Below are 27,572 nucleotides of genomic sequence, written 5' to 3' on the forward strand. Positions count from 1 at the left end.
ACAAATATTAATATACACAAGCAACACATTGAATACTGTATAACTAGTATCAGTATAAACAGTATTTACTGCACACCTCTATTTATAATATTTTTTGCACATTCAAGTCATAATAATATTTTGTTCTGTAATATTTCTTGTCCAGCTGTTGTATTTATCATTATATATATTTTTTCATTACCTAAATTTTTTTTATTTTAACTTTTATTTGAAATTTCCTCATACTATAAAACACACATTTCCTATCTATAACGTAAATGTATAATTTCATGAAATCTATTTTTTCAAGGTACCCATATTTATCGTTTCTGTTCATTTAATTTAAATGTATTACATTTCCAGTTACCTACTAAAATCCACAGAAATCTGCAGGATTTTTCAATGGCCAGAATACTTGATAACACAACTGGTAAATGTTACAAATGACAATACGGACATACAAACATTCATAACATAAATTAAAGAATGGTATGATTTATTTAGTGAAATAAATACAGTAAGAAAGAATAACTAGACAATTTAATAGTTTGTGCAGGGAGTTTTCTCCTGATTTCTAGGCAGCTGCTGCCCTCTGGTGGTTACTATTTTCTGTGAACAAGGACTTTTTTAAAATTATTACAAAATAAGTATTATAAAAACATAAGAATGACCAGGCTAAATAAACAAAATATGATTTTATTGAAAAGATGTGTGTGTAAACATTGATTTATGTCAGGCTATTTCACAATTGTATCATTTCTTTATCTTTTAAAAGAGATACTCTCAAGTATCAGGGTAACACTGTTAGTTTTGCTGAAAATTGTTTGAAAATTCACGAAACAATTCACAATGACCTCGTTAGCATTAGCTGCTCTTTAAAGCACCATGATCATATTTAAGGCACAGATGCATAATACTGAGTTGGCTTTATTGCATCTTTCAGACGAGACATGGTGTAACGGAAGCTTTCAGATCCAACTGCCATGTTCTTCATCGCCGGAGGTCTGCTCACGTCTCTTTGAATCTTCAGTTCCATCCTTCTCGCTCCACACAGCCCAGTCCCACAGCGTTATCCGGACACCTGCACGAGCGCCCAGCTGGTGTCGCCAGACAAAAGTGAGTGCAGCCGCCATTATTGCTGGAGCAGTAGTTCTGACCTGATGGGAACAGTAAGTATCTCAGCTGCAGTCATGGTACAAACATGTTGTTTTAGCTACTTGAGACAGCTATTTACATGGTTAGAAGCACTGAGCATTAAAAACTGACATCATTTATGAAGAATTTATAGTGGTGGCCAGAACTGTTAGAACACCTGACAGATTTTTGCTTCCAAAACATGATTTCATTTCATGAAGTTCATGCAGATGGTTGCTCTGAGCACAACAGATATCAGATGAGTCATACTGTTTTCGTCCACTTCTAACTTTAATATTTGGCATGTCTTCCTGTATATTTCCTGAGCACTTCAACACTAATTTTAACAGATCTGTCCAGTTTATTTTCCAACTCGCCCCAAATTTCCTCGGTGGGGTTGAGGTCTGGACTTTGAGGGAGACACAGTCCATCATTTTCAATGTCCAGCAGATTCCTTCCATCGCAGGTAGTTCCGGAAGTAATTAGTTTTATGTGTATTGTAGTGGCCAATTCAACCAAAACAACTGAAACCTCTTAAATACGCCAAGAGTTCTAACAATTCTGGCCACCACTGTAAGACTAAGAAGTCGATTATATGAGAGAGAAATCATACCAGACGGGCAGTGGGCATGTGCCGTGGTGATCCCGTACAGACGCGTTCGTTTCTGGGGCTGGAACTCATCCACCTCTCGCCTCGCATGTCGATCGACTACAATTACTGCACCCCTGATCAACACAAACACACAAACCGTCAGGAAAACACCGGCTATCTACCTTTACGATGCTCATCCACATCTGTATCTATTACAAAATACAGTAACAAGTCTGACTATTTAAAATAGCTGTTTTCTATATTGTAAAATGTAATGAATTTCCAGCATCATTACTCCAGTCTTCAGTGTCACATGATCTTCAGAAATCATTCTAATATGCTGATTTGCTGCTCAAGAAACATTTCTGATTATTATCAATGTTGAACACAGTTGTGCTGCACAATATTTTTGTGGAAACTACACATTTTATTTTTCAGGAATCTTTGATGAACAGAAAGTTCAAAAGAACAGTATTTATTTGAAACTTTTGTAATATTATAATTCTATTATAAATGTATTTACTGTCACTTTTAGTCAACATAATATGTCCCTGCAGCCTAAAAGTATGAATTATATTATAATTATTAATTAAATAATAATTAATAATAACGTATTAGAATGATCTCTGAAGGATCATGTGACTGACTGAAGACTGGAGTAATGATGCTGAAAATTCAAGATTAAAGGAATAAATTACATGGTACAATATATTCACATAGAAAAAAATATTTTTTGCATAATTCTCATGAAAATTAAGCATATTTTCCTCCCAAATTCCCCCTACTGTAAAGCACCCTGTCCTTTGACACGTCAGTTGTTTGTGTACTGTTTACTATTACAAATGGCTATAATAAGCTCCACTGTGACTCTCCTCTAACAGAGAGCAAAAGGCTGTAGGAAGATCAGAGGTGTGTGAAATCACACACAGCTGCCACAAGCCTTGAAACAGGCCTCTTGACCCGACCTCTGCATAGCAAACACATTCAGGGTTAAAGCACCAAATCAGTGCATGCTGCTGAGGGAACCGGCGCTAGCAAACAGACACATCAGAAGAACAGAGAGCTGTTGAGCTCACAGGTTTAGACTGAACCTTGACCTTTCTTCCTCATCCTAAACCACCACCGAACAACACGAGCAAGACCAGGTGAAATCAGAGTTAAAATGCATTTTCTGTGCAGGCTTTGTGTCAATATATCTGAACCCAGAAGTTTTTATATTCTGTTATAATACACTACCATTCAAAAATCTGCAGTCAGTATGATTTAAAAAAAAAGAATACTTTTATTAATTAAGAATTTGAACAAAAGTGACTTCAAAACATTTATCATGTTATAAAAGATTTCTATTTTGATTTATAATAATCAGAAATGTTTCTTGAGCAGGAAATCTGCATATTAGAATGATTTCTGAAGATCATGTGACACTGAAGACTGGAGTAATGATGCTGAAAATACAGCTGCGCATCACAGAAATAAATTACATTTTATTATATATTCATATAGAAAATACTTCTTTTAAATTGTAATAATATTTCACATTTTTTAACTGTCTTCTACAGCCTTGGCAAGCGGAAGAGACTTCTTTTAAAACATTTGAAGGACCTGTCACTCAATAAAAGCGTGATGCTGTTTAAGTGAAAGTTCACCTCGTCCAGTCCGTGTAGTAGAGGTTTCTTCCATCAGTAGTCAGTCCGAAGGGATACCGAATTCCCTCCATAAGCTGCCTCCGACTGCCCTGCTGTGGATTCATGCACTCCACTTTATGTGTCCCTGCATCACAAACACCAAACACCATCATTAACACAAATGCATCAACCAAACAAAGCGTTTTATGGAGCTTGTGGCTTTAACGAGCTTAACAATCAGTTGTTTTCCCCCCAAGACACTCAAACAGCTGTAACTTTATTGCACTAGTAAATGTTTCTCAGTGAACTGGAGCCGTACCAGCATCCGCCCAGCACAGCAGAGACGTCTGGGGGTCGTAAGTTAAACCGTTGGGGAGGCCCAAACCATCCTTGGCCAGGACCCTGCGATTTGTGCCGTCCATGTAAGCCATCTCGATTTTGGGGGCGTCCCTGTTCCAGTCGGCCCAGTAGATGTAGCTGAGCAAGAAAAAGAAAAGCCTTTGCAATAACTATTTCACTGGAGAAAAAAATGGAACTTAAATTCATAATAATGCTAAGAATGAATGTAAACATGATTTTCAAAGCTGTAATTATGGTCTAAAACGAATGCGGGTGAAATGAGAAAAGGCAACCGTCATAAATATCAGCAATGAACTTATATTTTGCATTATTATGCTACAAAATTTAGGGTGCCTTTCCACAGACAAATTTAAGAGTTAGTTCACCCAAAAATTAAAATAAGTCCATGTTTTACTCATCCTCGAGGCATCCTAGGTGTATATGACTTTCTTCTTTCAGACCAATCCAATCGGAGTTATATTAAAAAATGTCCAGTGGGTGGGTGTTTTCCTTCAACAGTCCGAAAGACGTCAAATAAAGCACATCCATAATTAATAAAACATGCCTCACATGGCTCTGAGGGGTGAATAAAGGCCTCCTGTAGTGAATCGATGTGTTTTTGCAAGAAAAATATCCATATTTAAAATGTTAGAAACTGTCTAACTTCCGCTAAATGTCGTAGGCAGAAGCCGTTCTGGAAGATGATGTACAGTAGGACGTAGGTGTACTGCATAAAAAAACACCCGTCCACTGCCATTATAAAGCTTGGAAGAGCCAGGACAATTTTTTAATATAACTCAGATTGGATTCGTCTGAAAGAAGAAAGTCATGTACACCTAGGGTGCCTTGAGGGTGAGTAAAACATGGACTAATTTTCATTTTTGGGTGAAATATCCCTTTAATTTGGCTGTGCAAAGGCACCAATCTTATTGGTTTAACCAAGTATTGCGTTGCATTTCTATCCAACTATATCTTTACTTGCCAAAATCACTGTTGTTAATTTTAGACACTGGTTGTTTCTAGTTAGTCACGCACCCATTGGTGGGATCTGTTAGGATGGCTCTGGGGTTCACCAGGTCTGTGTTAATCAAGACACGGCGCTGGGATCCGTCCAACGAGGAAACCTCAATTCTGTCCTTCATGGAGTCTGTCCAGAACACGTTTCTGCCCAGATGGTCGATAGCGATGCCTTCAGGACTGCTGAGATCTGACACAAAAATCAGTGTCAGACAACTTCTTAAGATCCGCTGAAATCAAACCTGATCTTTTGTGCTCCACAGAAGACGGTGAATAAGTTTGGAACGATGCAATGAGTCATTTTTGGGAGGCACTACCTGATTTAATGATGTGGACGGGTTCTCCTCCTTGTAGACTAGCTCTGCTAATGGCAGGTGTGCTGATGTCTGTCCAGTACACCATCTTCTCCATGCAGTCGTAAGCAATTCCAATCACCACTTTCTCCTGCAAAAACAATAAAAAAGACTCACAAACATGCATGGAACAACTCTAAAGCTGCCTTCAGGCATTCATATATCTGTCTGTCCTTCTGTGAACAGCTGTCTAGACAAAAACATGAAACCGCACATCAAAATGACTCTTGGGCCAGCTTTGTAACCAATGCATTTTTCCTTGCTTAATAAGCTTCACTGATGTTAGTCATTATAGTAAATGTTAGCATGTGAGCAGTAAATAAGAGCACATGGGATGTAGTAGATGTATTCAGACTTATGATTTCCCACAGTACTGCACATAACATGACCTAAAAAGTCAATTTCAGGTCTCAGTGGATGAAAATATAAACCCTGTGCATATGCTGCATGTGTAGCTTAACACAATCAATTGGCAATATAATCAGAAATAGTGAGAAACTGTAATAAATTTGGGGTCAGCAAGAGTGCTTGGACTCAGCAAGGATGCATTCAATTGATCGAAAGTGACAGTAAAGACAATTATAATGTTACAGAAGATTTATATTTCAAATTCTATTCCTTAAAGAATCATGAACATAAAAATGTATCAGTTTGTAAAGACATTTTTTTTGTTGCAGCACTTCTGGTGTTAGAATTGTTAAATAGTGGTTGAATTGTAAAAAAAAAATTTTTTGTCATAAATGATAATTAATATTTTGATTAGTGTGTTTTTGTGCTGGTTTAGGCTTGGATAAATAAATATGACACTTAAATTCGCCAGTAGGTGGCGGCAAAAGTGTATATTTTAATGAATGATTCATTGAACCCTTCAGTCAAATGATTCTTTCAAAATGGCTAATTCAATTCCTATTGAAGCAAGTTGATTGTCTTTACTCTTTATGAATGGATCATTACATAACTGGCTCACTCGGTTTGTTCAAAAACAAATTAATTCAGGAAAAATGCACCACAGTGTTGCTCTGCTCCGGCTTTGTTTGGCAAAACAGAAAAAAAGATCAAATGTGTCTAAAATGTGATGTAAGGATCATGTGACACTGAAGACTGGAGTAATGATGCTGAATATGTTACATTTTACAATATATACACACAGAAATCAGTTACTTTGAACTAATAATATTTCACAAAATTTACAGCATTTTTGATCCAATAAATGCAGCTTTGGTGAGCACAAGAGACTTCTTTCAAAAACATAAACAAATCAGTGTTATAGTTAAGAAACCATTTAGTCGAGTGCGGCTGAAGATGAGTTTTGTGTTAATTTTATTTTGTTTTTTTTCTGTTCTGTTTCTCATGGAGTCCCTCCTCACATTCTTACGGTTAAAGGCCAATGGAGGTTATGTAATCAGCAGAGGCAGCATACGGCTCTGGTAAACAATTCGTCTCACACTCATATTTCCAAGAAAAACAAAGTTAAGCAATTCTAAAATTCCCCAGCGAGCCCCCAGCAGTTCTCTGGCTCGGTGTTATCAACAGTTTAACAGAGAGATGAACTACGAGCAGAACGCAAACCACAGTGACGCGTTGGCTCTGCAGTTCCTAACATCACTAAACAGCCTCTCCAATGAATACATTCCAGAGCTTCAAAACAGCAGGGAATAAATCAGAGCAAAGACTTCTGGATGAATCTACAGACTGTACAGAGCATAAAGCCTAAAACACTTCAGAACAATTCATAAACAACACAAGTACGCGTTGCACTCTCTGACGTTAATGCAAACTGTGTTTTTCCACATTGAGCAGAGGCTTTACCGGGAGGTGCAGTGCAGTCTTGGCTTCGTTCTTCTTCAGGTTGTGACCCTCCAGAGGAATATACTCAATCTTCCCACTCTGGGCGAAGAGGATGTGACTGCCAGGAGGCAAAGGACTGATGTTAGGATCGGGTGTTGGTCCAATCGGGCGAGGGACATCATGACCAGGACCTGAGAAACAGAAGATGCATAACTATAAATGATTTAATTTAGAATAAATTCATATAACTATGGCACCACCTATGTGTACAGTAAATGGTCAATGTGGAAATAAAAATGCATTAGTACAAAAATTGGCATTGATGTCATATGTGGATGTCAGAAGTGAAGTTTCATCAGCTGCAGTAGTGGCTTTGTTCCAAAACCTAATGAGCTGTCTATGTGGGTACTGTATTTTAGGACAGTGTTTGTCAACCAACAGGCCTCAGGAGTCTTTCGAGGGCCCACAAGATAGCTTAAAACGATTTAAAATCCAACTAAACAAGCTTTGAAATAAACTAAAACAGTTTTTAGATGTTGACTGACATCATATTTCTTATTTTAATTAATTACCCCAACAACTGCCATTTCTATTTAAGAACCAGGATTCCTGTTCTCATGAAAAATCTAGACACATGATGGAATTTTAAATAGTATCTTTTCCAGATCTGGATAATTCATGGAAATGAATAAGATGTTAAGAAGTCATGGAACATTTTGAAGTAAGTGGTGTCAAGCTTTAAAATATTTTAATTGGGTAGAAATTGCTATTCGTGAGTGAATAAATACATAAGAATCATCTAAAAAATCCTGCAATAATAAATGACAAGATATGTATTGTAAATTCATAGGTAGTAATATATTTTTATATATTACCACTCCTAGTTTCTGTGAATATTTACAGTCGGTGTGAGTCTTAGTATTTGCTGTTTTTATTCCCGCTCCCTTTCTGGATTATGTTTCACTGTTCCTGGTTGGATAAATTTTGTCTATTAATAGTTTTTCTTTAATAAACTTTTACTGCATTTATATCCTCGCCTCATCTCGCTTTGCCACCATCATCACCAACAAAATGCTGTTCTTTTGAATTTTCTATTCATCTGTGAATCCTGAAAAATAAAATGTATCAGTTTCTGCAAAAATATTGCAGTTTTCACCATTGATAATAATTAGAAATGTTTCTTGAGCAGCAAATCAGTATATTAGAGTGATTTTTGAAGATCATGTGACACTGAAGACTGGAGTAATGATGCTGGAATTACAGCTTTTTTTTTCAAAATTGCAGTTTACAATATATTTGCATAAAATAATGTATTTTAAATAAAAATAATGTCTTACAGTATTACAGTTTTTACTGTATTTCTAACCAAATGAATGCATGCTTGGTGAGCAGAAGACACTTTTTTCAAAAATATAGAAAAAATCTCTCTGAATCCACGTTGGAGTCAAAAAGTTTGCGAACTGCTGTTTTATGCCATGCTCATGACACTAAAGTCAGCAAAATACATTCATCCTTCCAGAACGCACTGCAATAAGCATTATGTACTTTTATGCTTACAAGAATATTGCAACAAGATTTCCAAATTAGTCTCTGATGATTGTCAGTTCGTCTGCTGACTTATAAGAAAGTTCTCTCTGTAGACAGCAAAGCAGCTCAGCAGGTTTTGGAACAGAGTCTTTATGAGTAAAGCATGTGTAGGACTCACACTCAGGAAAACGCCCGGGTCCCGTTCGCGTCCCAGAGATCTCCAGTCCATTGCGGTCGACGCACCAGCACTGCCCTGCGCTGGCATGACACTGCATGGGGTCGTACTCGCCCTGGGCGTCACAGGTCGGCACATACTGACCGGGCACAGGACGGGGGCCGCGGGGCCCAGCGCCCAGAACACTCTCCCTATGCAGCTGGCAGCGTGTCTTCTCATATTCTGCACAGATACAAATACACACACGGTTAACCCTATAAACCTTACCTACTGCATCATATTTAATATGCAAAGCCTCTAAATGATCAACAACTTGCTGTTAACCTTGTTTCACACTCAATCTGCTCCATGCCTTCTGTCTCTGATTGATAGTTTAGACTGTTTTTTATCCAGTAAAAGCTCTTTTAGTGTAATCCTACAAAAGTCCACCTTCAGTTTGTGCTTTACGCTGTCAAATCTTGACTGATTTTTAATAGGGATGCATAAAATCATGAGTATGTTTTGATTTAAAGGTCAGAAGCTATAGCTTACATGAAAAAAAAAAAATCACAAACATGACATCTAAATTAAATAATTTTATATATACCTGCTGATTTATTCATTAATGTGTAATATGTTATATTTTTTAAACAAATTACGAACTCTAAAAGATTTTCAGAATTTTTACAACTCTTTTGCTTTAGACCTTTTACAAATGTTTTTATAAAATAAAATGTTAAGGTTACCACTGCATCTTTCTGAAGAAAAAAAAAATGCAGTGATTAATATCTAGTTTATTTATAGTTATTTTCAAATCTTCAGTGTACTGTCATTATAAATGAACTTTATTATTGTTTATTTAATTCTAACAAATAAGTTCCTGTAAAAAACTAACCAAAATTAATACTAATTATATATCGGTATCGGCATCGGCCAAAATGATTTGAAAATGATCTGCATATATCGGCTATCGGCAAAATATCCCTAATTGCATCTCTAATTTTTAGTAAACATAAGAATAACTTTAGTAATATTTCCAAATGAACACTTACTGGACTGACGCAACTTCACTTATTTGATTCATTGAATCATGAATCATTCTTTAGAAAAATTAGTAAGTCTCAAATACGATTATCAGACTTCTGAGAAGCGTTTAGCATCATTGGATTGCATTGCATTATATGTTTTGATCATTTAAATCTCATCTTTCTAGGACATTTTATTGGAGATACAGAGTGATGTCTGATATTTGTATCATTTTATGTAAGTATCTGCTGTACTGTTATAAATACCTCATTGATTTACATTACAAGCAGCAGATTTTCATCACTTTTCATCCATATAGATATCAGCTTCTGCACTAAATTGCATGTTTTTGCTCAGTTTGGGCCTCTGAATAAAACTATAACTATTCTTCCATATGCTTCAGTCTATATTATTGTATAAAGTGCTATATAAATAAAGGTGACTTGACTTTTTTTTCAAGTGCTTTAGGCTTAATAGTGTTAAAAAGCACATAAACCTGATAGTAGTAGTGCATTTATTACATCCTGCTCATGTTATTGTATTTTACAGAGCCAGACTTTTAACTTATCTGGTTTGTATTTGCGGTTTAGAGATTGTCTGGCTAACATGAAAAGCGACTGACCCACACTGTATGTGAAAACTATGTGCTGTCAGCCAGCGTAGGCTCAATGCTAAAGTTAACCTGTCAAACCTTGACCCCTGGGCTTATGCAGATTGTCAACAGATCCAGGATCAAACTTCATCTCTTTCTAAGAATTTCCAGTATTTCCACTGAAAATCAATCAGTGCTACAGCTCTGGGGTTAAATCTGAAACAGGCTGCGGTACATTACATCAGTCTAAAGAGCTCCGTCTGCTCGTCCCTGGAAAGCAAATCAGGTTACAATAACAAAACTCAACTCTCTGCACACTAATCAATACCATTACTACCACAATTACTACTCAGAATCATCATGACACACTGAAGACACACATGCCTTAGGCACTCAAACTAGATTTTAAAGCATGTAACATCATTTCAGTCTGAACCAGAATATGAAGTCATGCTCCACAGATTCTGTTTTGAATCATTATGGTAAATCTCAAGCTTTCAAGACTATCCAGGTCATATTTTGCATAAAAATAAGGCCTAAATTTAAAACAAATTTAATTATATATATATATACACACACACACACACACACACACACACACACAGACCCATATAAAACTTCAAAAATCATTTAATCTTTATAATCATATACATTATATTTAAGACAGGCTTCATTTAGAGTTTTTTTTTTTTTTTGAAAATTAGATTTTCATTATTTTTAAAATACTATTCAAAAAGGAATAGACTTAATTTGAAGTGTTTACATTTAAAAATGAATTGGAATAATCAAAATTTGTAAAAATATTTTAGTATAAAATTAAATTAGTATTAATACTATAAAATTAGTATTAATATGCTCACCAAGGCTTAACCTATTTGATCCTAATATAGTAGAAAACCAAAATATTTTTATTTAAGATAACTGTTTTCATTTTTGGATATATTTTAATGTGCCATTTATTCTTGTGATGCAAGTTGAAGTTGAATTTTCTGAAGGACCTTGTGACATGGAAGAATAAATTATATTTTACAATATACTCACCTAGAAAACAGCTATTTTAAATTGTAATAGTATTTTCATTATTTTGAGCAAATAAATGCAGCACTGGTGAGCAGTACAGACTTCTTTCAAATATATATTTCAAATATATAAATGTGTGCGCGTGTGTGTGTGTGTGTGTGTGTGTGTGTGTGTGTGTGTGTGTGTGTGTGTGTGTGTGTGCGTGCGTGCGTGTGCGTGCGTGCGTGTGCGTGTGCGCGTGTGTGTGTGTGTGTGTGTGTGTGTGTGAGACCCTGGAGCACAAAACCAGTCATAAGGATCAATTTATACATCATCTGAAAACTGAATAAATAATCTCTCCATTGATGTGTGGTTTGTTAGGAGGACAATATTTGTCTGAGATACAACTATTTGAATATCTTGAATCTGAGGGAGCAAAAAAAATTTAAATATTGAGAAAATCACCTTTAAAGTTGTCCAAATGAAGTTCTTAGTGATGCATATTACTAATCAAAGATTAAGTTTTTGATATATTTACGGTAGGAAATTTACAAAATATCTTCATGGAACATGATCTTTACTTAATATCCTAACGATTTTTGGCATAAAAGTAAAATCTATAATTCTGACCCATACAATGTATTTTTGGCTGTTTCTACAAATATACCCAAGAGACTTTAGACTGCTTTTGTGCTCCAGGGATACACACACACACACACACACACACACACACACACACACACACACACACACACACACATACACACACACATATATATACAAAGAAACTTCATTATTCCAAACTTTTGACCAGTATTGTACATTTCTGCTAAGTTTTCTGCTAAGTTTATTTTGGCAGTTTTAATGACAACATATAAGACCTTCAAGCTCATAAAATTCAACAATATTGATGCCATGGGGTCCTAAAACTCTGAGAAACCACAGCAGCTGGTCAGTTCCCAGCAGACACGCAGCTGTCAAGCTGATTTTCATGGCGGCAGGGTTAAGCCTGACATACCTCAGGGATCAAGAGGTCAGGTCGTGTTGTAATATTTAAAGAGTGGAGGGTCGTCTGTCATTAGAACGACTGATACGGTTTGTGGCATGCACTGTGGGTAAAAGGGCTCCGAAATAACAGCATAATGAGCTGTTGTCTGCTTTAAACTTTGTGATACTCTAGTGTTGCTCAAGGCTAGATACTCATGCAGTGAAGCACAGATGATTCACAAAACCACAGCATCCAAAAACCTAATGAAACTCTCCAAATATGCTAGAAATGGCTTTAGTGGTATTTAGCAGAACTATGAATAAACCAGCAAAGCTGTTTGTGAAGGTTATGGGTCATTCGTTTAAAGCTAAGGTCTACCTGTAGAGCAGTGGAAACCATCGCCATAGAAACCAGGGTTACACTGACAGGTGAAAGATCCAGGTGTGTTGAAGCAGACGGCATTTTCATGACACTGATTCACCTGACACTCGTCTATGTCTGAAAGAGAGAAAGAAACAAAGAAAATGAACCAATTAAATTAAAAATGCTTTGCAAAGAATTAAGTAAAATGTTTTAAAAATAAAAAAAGTAAACGAAATATTTATGATCTCACTTATACATATACATTTTATGAAAAAGAAAAAAAAATTTAAATGCTTTACATTTTATTTTCTACAGCTGTTTCTGATTTTATTACAACTTTCGTAGTGCTTCGTAGGAAAAAAGAAAGAAAATTAATTAATAAGAAATGTAATTTTACTTAAAGATTTTTTTTGCATTTAAATGACAATTAAGCACAGTGAAAATGTTTAATGAATTTAATACATAAATTTAAATTATTCTAAATTAAATAATTGACTAATAAATTTTGAAATTTTAAACAAATGTATAACGTAAATAGTGGATAAATGTAATAAATGTGATGTAATAAAGCTGAAAATGAATGAATTATGCAGGAGTGACTGGAAACAGAAATGAAAGCTGATCACAGCTGTGTGTCTGTTTTCCCTCTCGACTAATAATCACACTGGGACCAAATACATTAACATCAAGTCCTTTATATTTCTCTGACAACTTATGAAGATCTGCAGGTGTAAAAAATCTTGCATTTACAGAAGTGGCTGACTCAGAGGAGTTTTAATGACCAATATACATATGAAATTTAATAATACAGATTTTAAAACAAAATTTATTCAAATTAAATAAAAATATTATAACAATTAAAAAAAAAAAGTACACTATCCATTGACCAGACTGTTGAATATACAATAGGCCGAATGAACACTTTTAATAATTAATTTAATTTATTAATTAATCTATTAATAACCAAATATCTGCTGATGGATCAGCCTGGAAAACATTAAAATGGTGTGTATTCTTCTAATGAATGTTATGGATGAAAGCATGTCTGTATAGAGAGGCAGAGACCCACCCTGACAGCTGCGTCCATCTCCCATGAATCCCGGCAGGCAGGTGCAGATGTAGGACGATCCTCCGGTGTAGCTGCAGCGAGCGCGTTCAGGGATGTCACAGTCATGAGTGCCAATGCGACACGGGTCCACCGGACGCTGCACCTCTACAACACAGCACGAGCGATTCAATTAACTGATGCAGATTCATTTCAAACAGTCCCTGAAGGATTGATACATCACAGAAGAGATCGCTTAAACATCTCACAGACAGAAATGAGATTTAACTGAGACTTTTGATGAAGTCTACAGCTTCTTTGATGTTTTAATGAGAAGAAGATCCCTCTAATCTTCTTTAGAGATGTTTTGTCAGGCTGTGATTCAGAAGTCACACATGTCTATTATATGTACATAATATGCACTATATTATATATATATGTGTGTGTGTGTGTGTGTTATATATATTATGATTTAGATTGTGTTTAGTATATTGCACGTTTTGTTTTTACCAAGTGAACATTTCAAATCAAGAAAGAAAGAAATAATTACTTGTGATTAAATCACTCGTTCAGTATTTCTGGGTGAATCTTAATACCTCAAAATAAACAGAAAGGAATAAGATATTTAATATATCTTTTAGAAAATGAATTATAGGGCTATTACGATTTTGTGCTTTAAATGAAAATTAAGCACATTTAATTTTTTAATAAATAAATGTAATACACACATTAAAATAAAATTTTTATTATACATTTATTAAATTCAAATATCAAATATGTATTACATTTAAATATTGAATATTTAAAAATTAAATCAAAGTATTACATTTAAATATGACTTGAAATGAATTGTTAATTGAGTTGGGTATGTTAAATTCAGATAAATGGGAAAGAATAATGAGCCACATCCTCTACTGGGAATTCCTCCTAAGGTCTTTTCTTTTCTCAGAAAGATCAGAAGCAAGGGATGTTGTCTCAAGAACATCTCATTCATGGTTTTTCTTTCTTACAGAAGACCAGCCTAACAACGGATGTGGTGTCAGTTTCTAAAGTCTTCGCATGAAAATCAAGTCTTCTGGTTTCATTTAGATTATATTCAGTCCATGACTTTAGAGATGGTTTAACACTGTAGACGTTTTATGATGCAGATCAGCTGCTTTTAATTTTAAAATCTAAATAGCGGGGGATTTTGTCAACAAATGACGGTGACGAATACAAACAGACATAAACACGCAGTGACTCATGAGACATTGGCGTACCAACACATGTCTGTCCGTCGCTGGCGAACTGGAATCCTTCCTGGCACTCGCAGCGAAACGTTCCCGGCTGGTTATTGCAGACGGCGTTCGGCCCGCAAATCTGAGGAGTTTCCCTGCATTCATCAATGTCTGATGAGAAAAGAGAAGAAGACCAGTCCTGAGGATTTCCTCTAGCTTTTTTAGACTTTGCTTTTATGCTATCTTAAACAAAAAAGACTTCCTCAGTCACGTTCCCATGAATTATTAACGATGATAATCGGTTTTCGTAATTACTGCTCTTTAAGATTACATCTGTCCTATTTTTGTGTAATTTCCTTTAAGCAGTAAGGGATGGGTCACATCCGTAGAGGTCTGGGGGAATATTCAGGCGTCTGATTAGAAGACCGCTTAGGAAGCCAAGCTGTACTTTCATGGACAAAAACTCTATTTCCCTTCAGAAGGGAAATGAAACAGGAAATTGTTTTAATTGAAATGATGGACTGAGGATTGATTTAATTACGCATAATCTGTGATGGTACCATTGCAAGCGCGTCCGTCTCCAGTAAAGCCCGCGGCACATTCGCATGTGAACTGGTTTCCTTGTCCGGGTCTGCAGACGGCGTTAGTGTCGCAGCCGTGTCTGCCAGTGAAGCAGGGGTTTTCTTCCGTTTGTCCACCTGCGCATGTGGTATAAAAATCAACTGTGATCTCCCCAGAAGATCATAATACATTCAAAGAAAGATTTTAGTTCTTATCTCATAATTGAGAATTTCTGTCTCACAATTCTGATGATTTTCTTTCTATTCTGAATTTTTATTTTATATTTGACAGTTTTTTATCTCTGTTTTTATCTTGTATCTTTTTTTCCTGTGTTGGACAGTAAATGAGTAGCTTTACTTCGTTACTGTACTTAAGTACATTTTTCAAGTATCTGTACTTTACTGGAGTAGTTTTATTTTAAGTAACTTTTACTTTTACTTCACTACATTTCAAAGCATAAGATCGTACTTTTTACTTCACTTCATTTCATAAAACATATCGTTACTCTTAATAATATGTCACGTGCTCTGACACGCAGAAGCCGTGTCTGATTCAAGAACGAACTGATTATTTTAATTTATTTTTTTAAATATGTTGTTAATTTTTATAATATGTTTCATTCATGAATTAGAATGATCTGATTGCAGCTGTTCTCGAGTCTACAACTCACTGATTCAAATGAACCGTTTATTGCGAGTCTCTAGTGAACTCAATTCACAACCGGGAGATCTTGTGAGCGCGCATGAGTGATGCTGCTATAAGTAAGTTACTAATGTCGAATTTTGAGATTAATTATTGTGACTGAAAATCATATTTAGGTCAAAATTGTCAGTTGTTTGTGAACTAAATCTTCTGTAAAGGGTGATCTATTTAAGCCCATTGAAATGCTTGAATGCAAACACATCAGCATCTGTGCCTCTTAGGTAAAAAACAAAACATTAAATTAACACAGACTAAATAAAATAACTAATGCACGGTTCAAATCCCCGCTGCCATAACATTAACAGTTGTATTAAAATGTTACGCATTTATCCCTATGTGACGTCTGTTTTTTATATTGTTTATCAACAGTATAAACGTTTATATAGTTTGAATTAACCACCCAAGTAGACAGATATGAATGTTTATTCATAACCATACTGAAAATAAGTAAATATTGGTAGCTGATGCTAACTGTCTAGCTAACAAGCTTGCTGGTGCTAAGTTGAGGTTATTTTTAAAAATAAAGTCCAGATATTTTTATTCAACCACCTAGATATATTATATCTGGGGGAAAAAGAAAGGCTAGCTGTGATGTTCAGAACATGGTAACTACAGTAATTATCAAAGGTGGGAAGTGATGCCCTCTGGGAGTATTTGGCCAGGAGTGTTTTTACACCACAGAAAAGGTTTGAGAAAATGTTCTTCCTAACTTCAGGCCTTATTCTCATGTCATATATAACTGTGATGTACTGCAAAACAACAAATTTTAAAACACTTTTTTTCTTACTGGTGAAAATCTGATGATCAAATGTGACCCTGGAGCACAAAAGAGTCAAAATGATTAATTTTTCTTTTATGGCAAAAATCATTAGGATATTAAGTAAAGATCATGTTCCATGAATATATTTTCTAAATTTTCTACTGTAAATATATAAAAACTTATTTTTCGATTAGTAATATGCATTGCTAAGAATTCATTTAGACAAGTTTAAAAGTGATTTTCTCAGTTTTTTTTTTTTTTTAATTAATTTTTTATTTCAGATTTTCCAATAGATATCATCCTTTCCTAACAAACAAAACATCAATGGAAAAGCTTATTTAATCAGCTTTCGGATGATGCCTAAATCTCAATTTCAAAAAATTGACCCTTATGACTGGTTTTGTAGTCCAGGGTCACAAATCTGTTTTCTCTCAGGTATATCACAGTGTAAGCTTCACAGTGAACATTACTACATCACTCTTGTCAGCGTAGTCCATATCAACAACAAAAATATATCTTGACTCCATATAGTGGTTATTTTGAGAAAATTCCAGGTATTTTGAGCAGTAGGATTATAAAAAAAATATGTGCTAATATAAAATTAAGTAGCCAGCCTATATAAAATTGCAAAATAAATCTATCTATCAGTACTTTTTTACTTAAGTACATAAAAAATTGAGTACTTTTGTACTTTCACTCAAGTAAAATTGAAAAAGGAGTACTTTTACTTTTACTGGAGTATTATTTTATTATACGTATCTGTACTTTTACTCAAGTACTTGATTTGTGTACTTCGTCCACCACTGCTCATAACTGAGTTTATATCTCACAACTGAGTTTATATCTCACAACTGAGTTTATATCTCATTATTGAGTTTATAATTCACAATTCTGACCTTTTTCTCACAATTCTGAGTTTATATCTCGCAATTCTCAGTTTTTATCTCAAAACTGAGTTTATATCTCATAACTGAGTTTATATCTCACAACTGAGTTTATATCTCACAACTGAGTTTATATCTCATTATTGAGTTTATAATTCACAATTCTCACAATTCTGAGTTTATATCTCGCAATTCTCAGTTTTTATCTCACAACTGAGTTCATATCTCATTATTGAGTTTTTATCTCACAAATGAGTTTATAATTCACAATTCTGATGTTTTTCTCGCAATTCTGAGTTTATATCTCACAATTCGCAGTTTATAGCTTTTAATTTAGAGTTTATATCTTACAATTTAGTTTATAACAACTCTGACCTTTTTCCTCACAATTCTCAGTTTATATCTCACAGTTTTTATCTCATAACCGAGTTTATATCTCATAATTGAGTTTATATCTCACAATTGAGAGTTTATAACTCACAATTCTGACCTTTTTCTCACAATTGTTTATATCTTGCAATTCTCACTTTTCTCACAATTCTGAGTTTATATCTCATACTATCTCACAATTCTGGCGTTTTTTTCTCACAATACTGTTAATATCTCACAACTGAATTTATAACTCTTTGTTATAATATATAATTCTGACCTTTTTCTCGCAATTCTGACCTTTTTCTCACAATTCTGAATTTATATGTCGCAATTCTCAGTTTTTACCTCATAAGAGTTTATATCTCATAATTGAGTATATAACTCACAATTCTGACCGTTTTTTTTTTTTTTTTTTCATATTTTTGACATTTTTTTTTTTTTTTCTCTTTAACTCGAATAACTTTTTTCTCACAATTCTGATCTTTTTCTCTTAATCACAAATATATATATATATCGCAATTCAGACTTTTTTCTCAAAACTGCAAGTTTGTATCTCATAATTCTGAGAACTCGCAATTGCATGTAAAAAACTTTTTTTGCATGTAAAAAACCACATGGTTGCCAGATTGGGAAGAGTAAGTAAAACTCTGGGCAGAAAAATGTATCAATTTAAGAGAAAAGCTCTGATTGGGGATTTAAAATCTTGGTTTTAACATCTGGCAACTGCAAGCATGAAAGCTTGTGGAGGCTTGTTACCAATTTAAGATAATGCAATTGTCAACTGACACATTTCCAGGATAAATGAGGCAAATTATACTTAATTAAGAGAAGCAGAAATCTTGGTCATGATTAAAATACTATTCATCGTGCAGCCCTCAGGAAATATTTTCTCAGATCTGCCCTTACCATTGACGTCTCCAATCTTGTTAGTCATGGCGTAGCGCAAGAGCTCTTCACCCCTATCATACATGACGAACACCTGGTCGACACTGAGCATCTGTGTGGATGGCAAGGCTCTGACGACTTCATCATGCTGGCAGCCCTCAAACGTGATGGTCTCTCTGAATTTGAAGCTTCTGCTTTGGGTTGATTGGTCCTGCAGATTGATCACATACTCCCGTGTAGATGAAGCGGTGATCACTGACAGAAGGGTCACAGGAATCAATAGGTTTCATAATAGAACTTAAACGCAAAGCATGACATATTGCTAAAGGAGACACTTCGCATCATGCATACTTACTGCATACTCATGCATGTTTTATCATTCACACTTATGCATACTCAAGCATGTTTTATTATCCATACTCATTTATGTTTCATCATGCATACTCATGCATACATGTTTTAGAATGCATCCTCATGTATGTTTTATCATCCATATTCAAACATCCTCATGCATGTTTTATAATGCATCCTCATGCATACTCATTCCTGTTTTACTCATACATACTCATGCATGGTTTACCATCCATATTCATATATACTCATGCATGGTTTACCATCCATATTCATATATACTCATGCATATTTTATAATGCATCTTCATGCATGTTATACATCCTCATGCATGTTTTATCATCCATATTCATACATCTTTATGCATGTTTTATAATGCATCCTCATGCATATTCATTCATGTTTTACTCATAAATACTTACGCATACTCATACGTTTTATCATCCATGCTCATGCATGTTTTATCATGCATACTCATACATACTCAAAAAAGTTTTAACATGCATACTCATGCATATTTTAGAATGCACACTTATACATACTCATTTGTGTTTTATTGTTGCATACTTTATTGTATTATTATGTATACTCATTATTGTTTTATGCATACACATGAAGTCATGATGTGTGACTCACAGTTGGTGCTGTACTGGTAGATCTCCGTGTAGGGCTCGATCTGAACTGTGGCTCCCTGAGGGAGCTCAGGAATCTTTCCTTCAAGTCTGGTGTCAACCATCAGATGGTCGTGCTCATCAATGCCTTTGAACTCCTGAGAGATAGTCAACCTTTCCCCGCCTGGCTGGAAGGTCACTTCCGCCTGACGTCTGAACACTCCACCTGACAGACAGGTGAAAGAGGGAGTGTGAGGCTGGATTTCAAACATACTGTATCATCGCACAGCAAACAACTCAAACCGATGTGTCAAAACAGAGAGTTCACTGAAAATACATTGATTTTAAAAGGATTGCTTGTCACAAAAATATCTGCTGTTTTCTGGCTCTTCTGCTCTTCCTTCACAACGCATCTTACAGCTTCCTATACATCTAACACTCCATCATTACTAGTTTAAGTGCTTTTGCACCCAAATAATTGCTAGAATGAAATTAGAAAGCGAAATATTACTAGTACTTCTACATCCAGTAGTGAATGATTTCAATTGCATATGTCTTAATAGAAAATAAAAGGAAAGACGATGAAGATTTAGGAAATACTGAACTATGAAGAAAGACATCTAGCTATCTAAATCAGGAGTTTTTAATGTTTTAGAGACCAAGGCCAGGCAATCCTATCTGTGCAAGTTTTATTATGGATACTCATACATACTCAAGAATGTTTTATCATGCATACTCATGTTTGTTTTATCATGCATGTTCATACATACTCAAGAAAGTTTAACATAGAATGCACACTTATACATACTCATTTTTGTTTTATTGTTGCATATATTATTGTATTATTATGCATACTCATTACTGATTTATTAATGCACATGCAGTCATATTTAGTCTGCATATAATAAGTCTGCAAATAAGATCTCCTTTACAATTTTTTATTTGATTAAAATTTAAAAAATGTGAATTCAGATGGCTCTTATTGAGGACTTCTCATTACATGAATTCTCTGAGAATCTCACCAATGATGCTGAAGCCGTTCTTGAAGCCCGGCTGCTGAAGTGCAAACGCCCAGCCGATGATTCCTCCGACGGACGACAGCGGCTGCAGAGAGAAGCCGACGATCGGTGGAATGGCGCTGATGGCCACATACGCTCTGCCGTCATTCACCACCACATACGAGTGGAGATCGTTACTGGCGAAATCCACGGGCACCTGTGAGTTTCCCACAACCACCCTGCCGCTCACTTTACCGTTCATCCTCTGAGGAATACCTGTGAGAGACCGTCAGACATCATTAGCGTTCCTCAGCATTCAGATTTTACACTGAACCCAGGACAGTACAAAAACTGTCAATTGTATGAAAGTAACACAATTTTCATTTAACAGATCTCAAATATGAAATCTATTAATATTACCATTAACGGCCTAGACTCAACAACGATTAAGATAAGACAGACTGAAGATGTGTGTTTACCAGCTCAGCATGGAACATGTATTCATTTTAGTCAAACTGTATTCAAATAACACTTCATTTTTTGTCCCAGAATACAACTGATTGATGTCAACAACAAATTATGTTAAACAATGTTTATTCTAATAAAGTCGATGAGAACATACTAATTAATTTAATTAGAAACTGTATTTTTATGTGTAAATATTTTACATAATTGTAAATATTTGATTTATTAAAAGGGCTTAACACAAACAAGTGATTAAAAAAATCATAAACATGTAAATTTAAAATAAAAAACTTTTTTAATTCTAAAAAATAACAATAAAACAACCAAAAAATACAGTTTTATTTGTTTGTCATGTAAAGTCTATTAGGCTGTACAAAATGTACATGATTATTTTTTATTAAATATTGTGCATTTTATTAATTGCATGCATATATATATATATATATATGCATGCAATTAATAAAATGCACAATATTTAATAAAAAATAATCATGTATGCAAAAATAATAATAAAATAATAATATATAATGTATATATGTGATTAATTAGTTACCAATTATATATATGCTTCTAAATACTAAAAACTGCTCATTAATACTAACAATAAAGCACTTTAAAAACAAATTGCATCATGTGACCATTAATGTGTTGCTCATTAATGTGAATGTGTTGCTTAATTTATTAATTATTTTTTTCTGCTGTAAGTGATCATAACCTACCATAAGAAAACATTTCTATAACAGAAATGAAACCAATAACAACTGCAGTGCATTACAGAGGCGTTACCATCAGGAACACACTGAACCCCATTGCCGTAGTATCCAGGTTTACACTGGCAGCATCGTCCGCTCTGAAAACTGCTGCATTCGCCAAATTTAGAGCATTTCTGTCCACCACAATCACCAGAGTTGTATGTAAATACTGTATGAAGACAAAAAAGAGATCATTTCAACTCAAGAAAAGTACAAAGTTGTTGATTGTTCTAGTAGATAAACCATTCACGCTGACCGTCAACCTCGATGTTATCTTCATTTTCGATTTCCACAACCGCCGGTCGTTCAGGTCTGTACTGAACCGTCTGCACCTGGATGGGTGGAGGATGTTCTGGACGATCATAAACTCCATCCAGGTTCTCCTGCTGGACGTCAGGATACACCGGGTGTTGATGGCTGTGCTTTCTTGGGGTCTGAAATTGGTGGGAATCCAAAGGTAACTCTGGCACTTCTCCAGGTGCGACGTCTGTGAAGTGAGGGAATGTTCCTATTTCATACACCCACACACCACGCTTTCCGGAGTTAGTCTGCCTGGAAAAGACATCCAACAGCATTATGGGAAAACCTGGTCAAAGAACACTTACACTGCTAAAGAGTGGACATGCCACTAAAACATCATTAGTTCACATAAAGATAAAAATCCAGTTGCTCCAGCGGAATATAAATAGAGAAATTTCTTCACAAAGATCTTTTTCTTTACAATTCATATAGTAACTGCACATCTGTCAAGCTCCACAAATTACAGAAAGTACCATAAGACTAAACACAATGAGACTATAAGATAAAAGTAGGCCAAACTGCAGCTTAATATTTCCTCTTGTTTTGTCTTCCATTATACATTTCTGAAAATTCTTAAATGAAAACATTTAATTAAGAAGGAAAATGACTTTAGATATCGGATATAAACAGATATAGAAATAAATCAACAAAAGCATCCTTAAGTCATCCCTAAATACATTTACTTGTTAAGCAAAAATAGTTAAGATATTTAATTTTGTTTCATGAAAGATTTCTCAATTATGAAAAGTTTATGCATAAAACAAGAAAAGAAAATGTCTGTCAATGGGGAAATAAAAATAAACTTTTAATTAGTTTTGTATTTTTGACCCAATGGACATATTTCTTCTTGTTCTAAGCAGAAATTCACAAAATTTTGATATATACATATACTGTATCTATATATATATATATATATATATATATATATATATATATATATATATATATATATATATATATATATATATATATATATATATATATATACATTTTTTTTTTTTTTTTTAATCTTAAGCTTTTTTGTTTCTCTACTAAATGTATCTTGATTATAGAATGTTTAGATATTTGTACTAAAGTCAAATAATTTTTTGCCGATCTCAATAAAATATTTTAGCTCAAAGCAGTTAAAAAATTAAATAAAAATGAATATTCTTGATTATTTGATATAAACATTCCTAAATCAAAGAACAAACGCTATTCACTGAAGCCGTCCTCTATTGCAGCTCTCAAATCTCATTCTACACAAAGCTACTGTATGCACTATACTTCTACAATCAGTTTAGGGAACAATATTGTGTTTTTTGGTCCATTTTGGAGTTTGGGACGAGGTCATGATATAATTGTACAGATTATATAAGATTTGGAGCATCATTATGGTGAGTACATGATGAGAATATTTATATTTAGGTGAACTCCAACACTAACAGCAACCAAACTTACTCAGCTAAGTTCCTGACAGACGCCTCGGTGTCATCTGTGATGCGATAGTAAGGTGCTTGCTTGCTAGAAAAGTATTTGTCCTGTCCTTTACTGAAGCCAGCGTGCATCGTGTAGCTGCTGGTGCTCTGGAACTGCATCGCTTCTCTCGGGTACAGAAGAATCGCAGAGGACTGCGTCTCCAGAGAAGCGATCACCAGCTGAAACGTATTTCGCTAATAAGGATAAAGAACATGATTTATTAACTCTTTTAAGTGTATTTGTACACAATCCAAAAAATAAATAAATCCATTGCTCTTATAATTCACACATACAGCAATCTGCAATGACGCAGCCACTGGAAGTCATTCACCTTCAAATAAAAGTCGGTGATTTTATCGAAAACTTTTCTATTATTTCAGTTAGTTGCAGAAGCAGCATTTCTCATTTTTGCGTAGTTCAATTTAAAATATTAAAGTTACCAAAACTAAAACTGAAATAAATATTAATAAAACTATTCAGACATAATGACTAAATGACTAAAACTAAAATGAAAATATTAAATCAAGAAGATCTACAGTGTAAAATACTTCAAATAAAAAAAGATTTTAAACCTTAAAATATTAATTTTATATTTTTTTTTTATGTTTTTGATAAGTTTTTAAGTTTTATAAACACAACACATATTAAAACAAAAATTATAATAATAAAAATTGTAAAAAAAAAAAAGCGACAAACTGAGTAAACCTTTAACTAAAATTAAAATATTAATAAAAACTTTAGTAGTATATTAATTATACTAAAATAACTTTTTTCACTTGTTTTTAACTAAAATTTATATTCAAAAGAAGTAAAAAAATCTTGCAGATCAAAATACATTATATTAATATATTTAAAATGCAACCTATATTAAGCCTTAAAATCTTATGCAATTAAACTTTAATTATGCTACAGTATAAAGAGGTTAAAGCTAATTAAACTTGGAATTTCTAAATATTTTAACTTTGAAAATAACTCAAAAAAAATATTTTTAGGAATATGGATTTTGCATTACAAGAGAGTTGAATGCATGCATTACTAATTGTGATGCATTTTTTTTTTTAGGTCCGGAACATACGCTAATGCAGATGCTTGATTTTCACAGATTTGCATTACTGATAAAGCAAAGCAACCAGCAGAAGAAAAGACCAACAATGCATCAATGAAAAATGCATGCTAAAAATAGCTGTATGTGTGAACGGCCCACAAGTAAACTGAACCTCACTCTTCCGCTGGGCTCCTGTCCGTCTCCTCTGCTCTCAGTCCGATGGGACGCCACATCCACCCATGTGACCACCACAGCGCTGATGGGGTTCACCACGTCATCCTCGGGGAAGGCTCTGTTGATGTGATCGGCCGCCTGCTGTAGAAGAGCCGGACTGGAGTCCTGGCGGAAGAACACCTTTCCCACTCCGTCGCTGGTGTCCAGGTCGCCCTGCAGAGCAGCGATCATCCCAAAACCAGCCGGCATGTTGCCCAGATACTCGGATTCTCCTGCTGGCTTCTCCAGAGCAACAAAACCATTGGTGTTGATCTAAACGTGAGAGACGGAAGAGATAGAAACAGATGCTGCCAATGGGAATCAATAGCCATTAACGACATGCAGTTTGGTTAATGATTAAATCTACAGCACCACTGCACGTGACATTGTGTTTTATCTGAATTATGAGTTAACAATTGGAATGTTACAAGAGAAAGAATGGATGCTGAAACATAATACAATGACATCTTTCAATTGCATTGTCTTGCTGGTTGCACGCAACAACAAATGTGATCAGTGTAGTCTGATTCACAAACAAATGTCTCTCGTGAACAAGTTCTTCTTGATAAATCGGTTTTGAAGACTTCAAGTCATCATTTGGATCAGTCAGTTGGACCTTTAATTAGGTTACACAGTCATAATAAAGCAATTAATTGACTACTTAAAACATAGTACTGTACAAAATGTGTCTAAAATATAGTAAGTGCTCACTTTTCATTTATTTAGGCAGGAGAGCAAATTGTAATGACTAATTTGATTGAAAAAACTAAACGAAAATAAGAAATGTTGCTTTGGCAAATTACTAAAAATAAAAATACCTAAACTCAAAAAAAATAAATAAATAAATAAATCTTACAGATATATAAATATAATTAGATATAAAACTATTAATAAAAATGGGGAAAAAAAACAAACAGCAAAATGACTAAAACTTTAACTATAACATTAACATTTTTAATAAAAAATATTATATTAATTATATAAAATAAAAATAACTAAAATAACACTGGATTTTTTCCCACTTGTTTATCTCTTTATATAAAAAAAGAGATACAAATTAAATTTAAAAAATCTAATTAAATAAAAAATAAATGCACATTCATGTGATTAGAAAAGAGCTATATTCTTACTGAAATCTTTATATAAAAACAGTAAATACTCTTGAAATGTGCACAGAAACTGGGAGTTTGTAATGGTTTAGGGAATAAAGTCCATTGCCAAACACCCACATATGTGTAAAATCACAAAAAAATATCTTAAAAACTAAAACTATACTGCTCAAAACTCTGAACTCGCAATGCAATACAAAAGACAACAAAACATTTCCAACTGATGACTTAGTTTGTAGATATTAAGATAATAAAGAGGAAAAAGCAACAAAGCTTCCATGTGGAGTCCTGGAAAACTCTCCATACAGCAGAATGAGCAATAAATACAGTCTTTTTTAACACAGCCAAAATGATCTTTGTCTTATACTCGACCGGATTCACTGCTCCTGTATTGTGGCTGGAGCGAGTTGTTTCTGAGCTGCAAAGTCACCCAAGAGAATTGCAAAAATAATGATTGTTCTCAAAGAGGTTTCCGGGTGGCTCATCCTGCTATTGTTCACCTACTGTTTCATAAATACTGTGTACGTCAATATATGCTCACATGCTGTAAGTTGCTTTGGATAAAGTGCCTGCTAAATGCATTGATGTAAATACTGTACAGTAAGGATTTACAGGCATATAGACATCAGCATCAGAACTCCTCTGACTGGCAATAAACCTACATATGATTTCATGACAGTCATCTTTGTACATTAAAACAAGTACCATAGCAGATGATTAAAACTGAACAGCTACAAAATGGACTGCAAAAATAGGACTTCTTAAAACAGATTTAACATGAATAGAGTTTAGTGAAAAATGAATGAGGAAATGTTAGCGGTTTAATAAGGAATGTCATGCACATTCTTGATCGTTTGTAATGGCTGTTCAGCACCTCACTAAAACAGATGTGCACACTTAGACTACATTTCCAGATGTTTTTCAAATGCTACAACACACACACACTTTGTATTCAGCGGGAGATCCTATAAATCCCGATGAAGGAAAGTTTCATTCCTTCTTGTGACTTTGTCATTACTTCAGTCTGCTCTCAAACACTGGAGTTATTTCTGCTTTACAAAACAACAACAAAACATCATGTTACTCAAAGATACAGCCGCGAATTCTGCTAAAATATTCATGGTAAGAACCTCAGCGGCATGAAAAGGAAAAGGAAACTGGCAAAGGAGACCTGTGGGAAAGGAAGCATTCAAGGGATTGTAATTATGAATGTTATTGTTAGTCGAGTCCTCTGAGAATATCCTACAGACAGATGTAAAAGTCCTACAGACACATTTTCCTGTTGTGTCTGGGTCAGTCTGACTCATGTTTGATTAACTGGTCAAATTATTCTGGTGACCTTTTCTCATGCATGCAAAGTTTAGAAAC

The 27,572-nt window shown here is 34.5% G+C and overlaps 1 protein-coding gene across 1 annotated transcript in view; it reads right to left on the bottom strand.

Annotated features, from left to right (window-relative positions):
• Positions 1-659: 659 nt before the first annotated feature.
• nid1a (nidogen 1a) overlaps positions 660-27,572 on the bottom strand; it is a 32,442-nt gene continuing 5,529 nt past the window's right edge. Inside the window, exons 2-20 of the mRNA XM_042737590.1 lie at positions 25,060-25,368; positions 23,820-24,031; positions 22,336-22,631; positions 22,114-22,248; positions 20,887-21,138; positions 19,890-20,090; positions 18,924-19,157; positions 15,299-15,436; positions 14,781-14,909; positions 13,546-13,689; positions 12,492-12,611; positions 8,533-8,751; positions 6,849-7,018; positions 5,004-5,130; positions 4,705-4,876; positions 3,650-3,807; positions 3,352-3,475; positions 1,727-1,839; positions 660-1,136 (exon numbers count right to left, since the gene is read on the bottom strand). Coding sequence (XP_042593524.1) covers positions 1,006-1,136; positions 1,727-1,839; positions 3,352-3,475; positions 3,650-3,807; positions 4,705-4,876; positions 5,004-5,130; positions 6,849-7,018; positions 8,533-8,751; positions 12,492-12,611; positions 13,546-13,689; positions 14,781-14,909; positions 15,299-15,436; positions 18,924-19,157; positions 19,890-20,090; positions 20,887-21,138; positions 22,114-22,248; positions 22,336-22,631; positions 23,820-24,031; positions 25,060-25,368 — 3,384 coding nt within the window. The 3' untranslated portion in view covers positions 660-1,005. The remainder of the gene's footprint in view (positions 1,137-1,726; positions 1,840-3,351; positions 3,476-3,649; positions 3,808-4,704; positions 4,877-5,003; positions 5,131-6,848; positions 7,019-8,532; positions 8,752-12,491; positions 12,612-13,545; positions 13,690-14,780; positions 14,910-15,298; positions 15,437-18,923; positions 19,158-19,889; positions 20,091-20,886; positions 21,139-22,113; positions 22,249-22,335; positions 22,632-23,819; positions 24,032-25,059; positions 25,369-27,572) is intronic.

The sequence above is a fragment of the Cyprinus carpio genome, chromosome B13, assembly GCF_018340385.1.
Source record: "Cyprinus carpio isolate SPL01 chromosome B13, ASM1834038v1, whole genome shotgun sequence".
NCBI lineage: Eukaryota > Metazoa > Chordata > Actinopteri > Cypriniformes > Cyprinidae > Cyprinus > Cyprinus carpio.